The sequence below is a fragment of the Hydra viridissima genome, unplaced genomic scaffold, assembly GCF_058129835.1.
Source record: "Hydra viridissima isolate aposymbiotic clone 2 unplaced genomic scaffold, HvirCarnegie_v1 scaffold_2, whole genome shotgun sequence".
NCBI lineage: Eukaryota > Metazoa > Cnidaria > Hydrozoa > Anthoathecata > Hydridae > Hydra > Hydra viridissima.
The window spans coordinates 14,562,280-14,570,392 of record NW_028324301.1 but is presented as its reverse complement, the minus strand read 5'-3'; the positions used below and the strand labels follow the sequence as shown (position 1 = coordinate 14,570,392).

General features: G+C 33.2%; 1 protein-coding gene and 1 pseudogene across 1 annotated transcript; both read right to left on the bottom strand.

Moving 5' to 3' along the window:
- Positions 1 to 1,681: 1,681 nt before the first annotated feature.
- Positions 1,682 to 2,739, bottom strand: LOC149892137 (uncharacterized; annotated as a pseudogene).
- A 3,327-nt stretch (positions 2,740 to 6,066) lies between these two features.
- LOC149892136 (uncharacterized) lies at positions 6,067 to 6,936 on the bottom strand. The gene is made up of 2 exons (XM_090078063.1): positions 6,553 to 6,936; positions 6,067 to 6,261 (listed from the first exon to the last, which is right to left on the bottom strand). The coding sequence occupies exons 1-2, from the start codon at positions 6,934 to 6,936 to the stop codon at positions 6,067 to 6,069; spliced, it is 579 nt and encodes a 192-aa protein (XP_089934189.1).
- Positions 6,937 to 8,113: the final 1,177 nt, after the last annotated feature.

The window sequence follows — 8,113 nt, the reverse complement described above, 5'->3', positions numbered from 1 at the left end:
GTCAATTTCGTTACTTTCAATGACCCGAAATTATACGAAATTTTTTCGCGAAATTAAACAATCCAAAAAATCGAAATTTCGTTCTCAATTTCGATCCGAAATTGAAACACGAATTTCGTTTAATTTCGTCGATTTCGAAGGCCGAAATTCCCATGCTTAGTAAAAAGTGATAAAAACGGTAAAAAGTGATTAATGCGGTAAAAAGTGATAAATGCGGTAAAATTGCGTATTACGCATTTTTACGCAAAATTACCGCGGTAATTACGCATTTTTACGCTTTTTACGCATTTTTACGCAAATTTACGCAAATTTACGCATTTTTACGCATTTTACGCAAATTTACGCATTTTTACGCATTTTTACCGACGGTGCGGTAACGCCGATGCTTATATTCCAGTAGTTCCATTGCCCTCAAATGCAGAATAGAGGTTCTGATGCTAAAATAGGTTTTTAACAATATGTGGCTATGAAAATAGCCGTTTATTAAAAGTTGCTTATCAACTACAGCTGCATGGTTTAATGATGCTTCCTTGATTTCTTTTCTTAATACGAACCATTACTCTTTATCTTCCTAAAATTATTTAACAACACACATTAAAATTTTAAAAAGTTTTGTTAATGTAATAAATAGTATAGTTTAAGATATAAACTATTTATTATAGAAATTATCTATCATCAAATTCTAATTCTAATAATTATACATTCAAGAAAAAACTTTATTCACTGTATAGATACAATTGAAATATAATTAAAATTTTTACTCTAAATGTATCTAAGCAATCCTTATGTGGAGCAACATTTAATATTTACAACAAGCCTTCAAGAATTGCACTATGCATCACTAAATAGAAATAGGACTTTAGACACATCTTTGAGGAAAACAAAAATATGGCTAAATTGAGTCAATTTGAGGCCAATTGATGCAATTTTTCCTCAAACATGAAAGTTTGGGATTCTTATGTTTCAACTTTTCTAACAATTAGTTTTTTTTTTTTTTTTTTTTTGCAAGCATAAAAAAAACATACTGTTTGATTATGTAAAAAGATCTCAGAAATATCAGATTGGCTACCACCAGCACCTAAAATGTATCATTAATAAAATTAAACGATAACATTAAATATTTAAATTTAAAGATATACATAGCTTTCTCCAATATTTACCTTAAGAACAGTTATCAGCTTAATCTTCTTGCAGTATAGCTTTTATACCTCTTGCATTTTGTTCTTCTTACAGTATAGGTACATGTTGGCTTTGTTCCTGGCTTCAATGGCACTCTCAGACAAAGAACCTATTGGATACTTAAAATATTTAATAAAAGAAACACCATGAACTACCATTATATGCACAGACTGTGACATTGGAATGGCTTTTAAAAACTGATCATTAGAAATGAGACCAAACAGACGTTCAGATTTCTGCTTGAAAATTCTCACATCCGGTCTTGCGGTTGTACTACTTATATCAATTAGCAGGTCCCTAAATAGTTTGATCATAGTGGTATTCAAATTTAAAATTCTTCTAGTCACAGATGGATTATTAAAGAATTTTCGTGCAACATTGCCAGTGTTGGATGTACCACTTCCCTTCCTGACAAAAGATACCCTTATTTTTAATTGTATTTTGAATAAGTGCTGGAATTTTTTTTTGTTTTCAATAAATTCTTGGCTGTTTTTTGCTGGAATTTTTCTTCCTTGTTTCACTGCTGGAAGTTTGCAAGCAGTATTGAAAACCCACTCCATGCTGCATATCCACAAATGAAGACTGCAAATTCCAAGTTTCAATATATTCTTGTCTACATCTTTATCTTTATTCCAAATGGTTTCCAAATTAAACTCCTTAGGACTTGCTTGACATACATGACAGCACTGAGATGCTATATTTTTTTTTAAGCATTTTTGATACCACAGCATTAAGTGTTTTATCATCATTCATTATATATATAGTTGACAAACTTGAATTTATAACAAAAGTATTGTCATGAAGTGTAAACTTAATATTCCCTAAAGACAAAATTTCATTTTGTAAATGTTCAAACTTCTCTTGAATAAAACTAGTAGTCTCTTTGGCAAATTAAAACATAAGATGACGGGTTGCATCTGGACTATTTGGATTACAATTTTTCCATAGTATCTTTTTTCCACTTCGAATCTCCAATAGTACAAACACTATACTATACAAAGTGGAATCATCCACACCTCTCTTCATAGTTGCTGCATTCTGAAATTCAGATTGGTCACTCTGACCATCACCACCCACTTTGCAAATAACATATATGTTATCACATTCCTCCTGTGCTAAAAATTTAATAGAATTATCATCATCCTCCAAAAGATACTCAAACACTCTAGAAACTGAATGTTTGATCATGTTGAATAGACTACATTTTACTTCAGTTTCTGAATATTTCACCTGCTCTGGATATGTCAAATTTTTGTATTCTTTTAACTTGGTTAAACCTGGAGGAAAAAGATGATGATTTTGTGTAACAATTTTTTAAAATTCAGCCCATGTTCTGTCTGTTAGTCTCAAATTGCAAAAAGTATGCAATGATAAATTTGGACCATATAAATTAGACCTGGGTGCAGTAGAGGGATTAGATGCAAACCTTTTTACAGCATGTTGAAGTTCTTCCAGTTCTTTTCCCTGAAGATTATCAGTTCTTTTACGTTTCATCCTACTTGTAAGTTCTAAAAAAGATTTTCTAGGTTTTGGTGCTTCAGGTGTTCCCGTTGCCCATTGTTACAGTATTTCTCCTAAAACATGTATAAAATGTGTGTACAACTTTTAACTTTACATATATATATATATATATATATATATATATATATATATATATATATATATATATATATATATATATATATATATATATATATATATATATATACACGTACCTGTTTAACTTCAGTCTAAGACCTTCAAGTTTTAATTGGCCCTCCTTCATTTTTTGTTCACCCTGCTTGATGAGCAGGTTACCCTGCTGAATCAGCCTTTCACCCTCTTTTAAAATAAGTTGTCCCTCCTCATATTTCCTTATCTGTTGCTCAGGATCTGTTTCTAAGCTACATATATATATATATATATATATATATATATATATATATATATATATATATATATATATATATATATATATATATATAACATTTTATTTTAGAAGTAATAAAAAAATTACCAGACATATGGTTTGTATTCTATTTTTTTATCCAGAAAATCTTTGTATTTAGTGAAGAACAAACTGCTTTTTTTTTCCACATTTGTTAAAGTTTTTTATCAACTCAAAAGCTAGTCTTCGAAAAATTTTGAAACTTAGACTCCAAAAGTTTTGCACAGGCTTTAAAATTTTTTCTTAAGAATATATGCCTTGGAGGAAATGTATGTGTTAAAAGTTGACGAAGAGTGAATGTAGCCATTTTGATAGTTAATAAAAATCATCGCAAGGTAAAACTGAATCAAAGAAAAACTTTCCGGAAGTTATTGAGCGACGGAATTTTCATTTCACAGAATTTTGATGGTTTTTGAATAAAATTCACAGTAGTAAAAATGATTTTTAAGCATGAGGTCACAGAGGTCGCCTTAATTTTTTTGCATGGCAGTAAAGTCAATTCGCAGTAGCTATATTTTATTCAAAAAAAAACGAGGCGACCTCTGTGACCACATGCTCAAATCAATCAATATTTAAGAAATTCAAAAAATCAGCAAAAAAATGCTATGCCAAAACCCTTTTTTTTCTATTTCTAGTTTTACATTCAATTAAATACATGATTATTTTAATTTCGCATAAAAATAATTTAGAAATTTAACACTTATCATATACTTTGAAAGGATTTTAACGAAAATGCGAGTTTTTTAAAACCTCAAAAAAACCCTTAAGATGTCAAAAGTTTAAAAAAACTTAAAATAATTTTTTTTTTATAAAGAGTTAAAAACTAAATGTAAAAAAAAAAAACTTAAAAAGTTTAAATATGAAAAATCACAAAAAATATGTACAAAATCCTATTTCTGCTAAGCGATGCATAGTGCTCCGCCAGAATCCGGATTACACAGTTACAACAATCCTCCACCCATAAATCATTCATACTGTTCTAAATATGCTGGTTTACGACAGGTTCGACCTGACCTTCGGCTTTTTGTAGAAATGGGCTCAGAAGATGACTCAGGTTGTTCACAAGGTCTCTCGGGGCCAACGTTTTCACTTTCAAACTGTTCACATACTCTGTTGGGATTAATATCCTTGTTAATCGGTTCACATTCATCACACATGTTATCACTTGGAACTGATGTTTCGGTTGTTTCAGGTATTTGATTGTTCAACAAAGGACTATTCATGCCCTCTACTGTTTTAACTAAAGGTTTGATGCAATCTTTCACGTGACGTTTTATAATCTGATCTATATGTCTAATCTGGATACGACCATCCGATGTCAACACTTTATAGTTAACCTTTCCAACTGCCGATACCTAATAAAAGTTCAGCCAGAGAAACTCCAGTTGTAGAATGTGGTGTTAAGCGATATTTAAAAAGGAAGCGACACAATTGCATCTCAACATCACTCCTTTGAAAAGTTTTTAAAGAGTTCTTAATTGTTTGAACCATTCGTTCTGCTTGACCATTTGAGGCTGGATGATACGGTGCTGCATAGATTGGTTTGATATTATTTGAAGACAAAAACTGTTTATATTCTTCACTTGAAAACCCAGATTCATTATCACTAACAATAACCCTAGGTATACCATGGGTTGAAGACAATCTCCTGAGTACCCTAACCGTTGTTTTGACTTCAGTGCTTTTCACATTTTCCACTTCGATCCATTTTGAGAAACTGTCAACTACTACTAGGAATATTTTCCCATTTATTGGACCTGCATGATCAATATGTAACCTCTCCCATGGTCTACTTGGATATTCCCACGGATGTGACGCAGTTAATGGACACTTCTGATTTCTTTGACAGGTCTCACAATTTTTTACTTTGTTCTCAATTTTGGAATTGATTCCGGGCCACCAGACATAACTTCTAGCTAAAGCTTTCATTTTACTCACTCCTGGATGAACATCATGTAACTCTTCCAATACTGTTTCTCGTAACACTCTAGGCACCACTACTCTTCGCCCCCACAACAAACAACCTCCCTCTGTTGACAACTCAGAAAACCTAGATGTGTATGGTTTCAGCTCCATTTTACTATCTTCCATCATTAATCTTCCACCTAACGCTTTATTTAGAACCACTCCTAATATGGGATCATTGTATGAGACTATCCTTAACTGTTTCTCTGTAATAGGGGTTCTTACTAGCTCCATCATAGCCACACCCATGGTCTTTAATCATGACTTTTCCCTCGATGCATCTAATGGTAAACGGCTTAAACCATCTGCCGCTGCATTCCTTTCACCAGGACAATATAGTAGTTTATAATCGTATGCTGACAGTAGCAGGGCCCAGCGTAATATTCTTGCAGCAGCTCTTGCAGGAAGTTCCTTATTTTCTGAAAATAGCCCCAGCAGAGGTTTATGGTCAGTGTATAAAGTAAACTTGTGCCCATATAAAAACTGATGAATTTTTTTACTGCAAAAACTAATGCTAATCCTTCCTTTTCAATTTGGGCATAATTTCGTTTAGACATACTTAATGTTCTTGAAGCAAAGCTAACAGGTTTTTTACTACCATCCTCCTGCTCTTGGCTCAGAACAGCTCCCACACCATGTGGACTGGCATCACAGTGAACTATGATTTTTTTTGATGGATCAAAGTGGGCTAACAATGGTGCATTGCATAATAAAGTTTTAACTTTTTGAAAAGCTTCCTCGCTATTTATACTCCATTTCCAAAATACATTCTTCCTCAACAAATTATGGAGCGGTTCTGTAATGGAAGCCATCCTAGGTAAGTAGGCATTGTAATAGTTAGCCATGCCTAAAAATGCTCTTAACTCTTTGACATTAGTGGGTCGAGGAACATCCTTGACTGCTTCCACATTTTGTGGTTTTGGTCTGCAACCTTCTTGGCTGATTATAAAACCACAGAATACCATTTCAGGTTGCATGAAAGAGCACTTAGATACTTAAAGAGTTAGTCCTGATTCCTTTAATATTCTTAATACAGATTCTAAATTGCTTAAATGCTCTTTGTCAGTTTTTCCAGAAATGAGTATATCGTCCACTCGTACTTTCACAAATGGTAACCTGCCCAACCTTCTATCCATTTCTCTTTGAAAGATCCCAGTTGCACTATGAACACCAAACTGAAGACGAGTCGACTGATATAAACCTTGATGCGTATTTATTGTTAGAAGTTCTTGTGAGGCTTCATCTAATTAAAGTTGCTGATATGCCTGGGACAAGTCAAGCTTGGTATATTTCTGCCCTCCTGCAATAGTGGCTAACTGATCAGTAGTGTTTGGTATTGGATAGGTGTCTAGAGGGGCAGCTTGATTTATTGTTACTTTATAATCCCCACATATACGCAACGGACCCAAAGGATCTTTTGAATTCTTTAGAACAGGCACTATGGGTGCTGCCTATTTTGAATACTGGACTCTTTTCCAAACCCCTTGGTCTTCCAAGCAATCAAGCTCTTGTTCAATCTTAGTCTTCAAAGCATACGGTACTGGTCTTGGTTTAAAAAACTTTGGTTGTGCATCCTTACGTATGGGTATGTGACATTTAAAATCTTTTAGGCATCCTAAACTATCACTAAACACTTCTGGAAATTTCGCCACTAATGCTTCTACCCTCGAATCAAACCCATTGCAAACATTAACATTTCTCATTCCTTTACACAATTCCATCCATTCTAGATTCAGTATCTGAATCCAATCTCTTCCCATTAATGTGGGCACATTTCCTTTAACTACAGTTATAGGTAAACTGCAAGGTTGTCCTTTATAATCTACTTCAACCAACCCTATTCCTTCTGGTCTAACAACCTCCATTCACCCTCTCAGATTCCTCACCTATTGAATACAAGGCTAAAAAATCACTTTTATTTTCATCTGCATCAGAAGTGCTTCCTTTAGTTAATCCCTCATAAACTTCAATTTGTTTCACTCCTAGTTTCTTCTCCTTCCTACCAACATATTCTTTTTTTTCTGATTGACATCTTCTTTTATTATGTCCAATTCTGCTACATGCGTGGCACTTTGAGTTGTGGAAATGGCAATTGTTTGCCAGGTGACCTGTGTAGCCACATCAAAAACATTCTCTATTTTCATCAAGTTTTTTTCAAGCATCCATCTTGTGTACTTCATCTTGTTCTATAGGGCCTTCTTTAGTACCATGAATAGCCTTAGCATCTTTATATGTTGCTTCATATGCTCTTGCTGTGTCTAGTGCTGTCTCCAATGTTAAATTTTTGATGGTTAATAACTTTTGCTGAACATTTTCATTGTTTAATCCACATACAAACCTATCTCTTAAGTAATCGTTTAATTTCTCACTAAATTCACAATATTCTGAGTCTGCGTAACTCCATGATATATTCATTTATTGATTCCGCCTCTTTCCTATCTCGTTTATAAAATTGGAATCGTTGTGCAATTAGGTTGGGGGTAGGTTTTAAGTGATTCCTCATTAGCATTATTATCTGAGTAAAAGTTTTATTCTTAGTGTCATTTTCGCACAAACTACGAATAAGTTGGCGCTACTCGACTTTCTCCCCCCCCCCCCCCCTAATTTTATGATTGATTCTGATAGAGAATTTTATGCTGATTCAGAAAATATTAAAACATACACCTGAAAATTAACGGAAAGTGCTCTAATTCGAAGTCAAAGTTGTAAAAAATCCCACTAAAAACCCTAATATTCCATAAAACTTAAAACAGTATTAGCAAGAACACTTGGATTTTTAACTGTTTTTCCAAAAACTGTTCTCCCATGGTAATGCAACATAGTCTTAACATAAACTTCATCTAATAAAAGAATACAATTTTTATGTCTAATATCTGTTAAATTTGAAAAAACCTTTTGTAGACAAATATCCTCATGAATAGACTTCACTTTTGATATTAGTCTTGTTAATTTGGTAATGCTAGGAAGTTCAAAGTCTTCTCTGAGATGATTATATGTAGCATGTGACATTGCAAAGTACTCAAATACTCTTACCATTGTTTC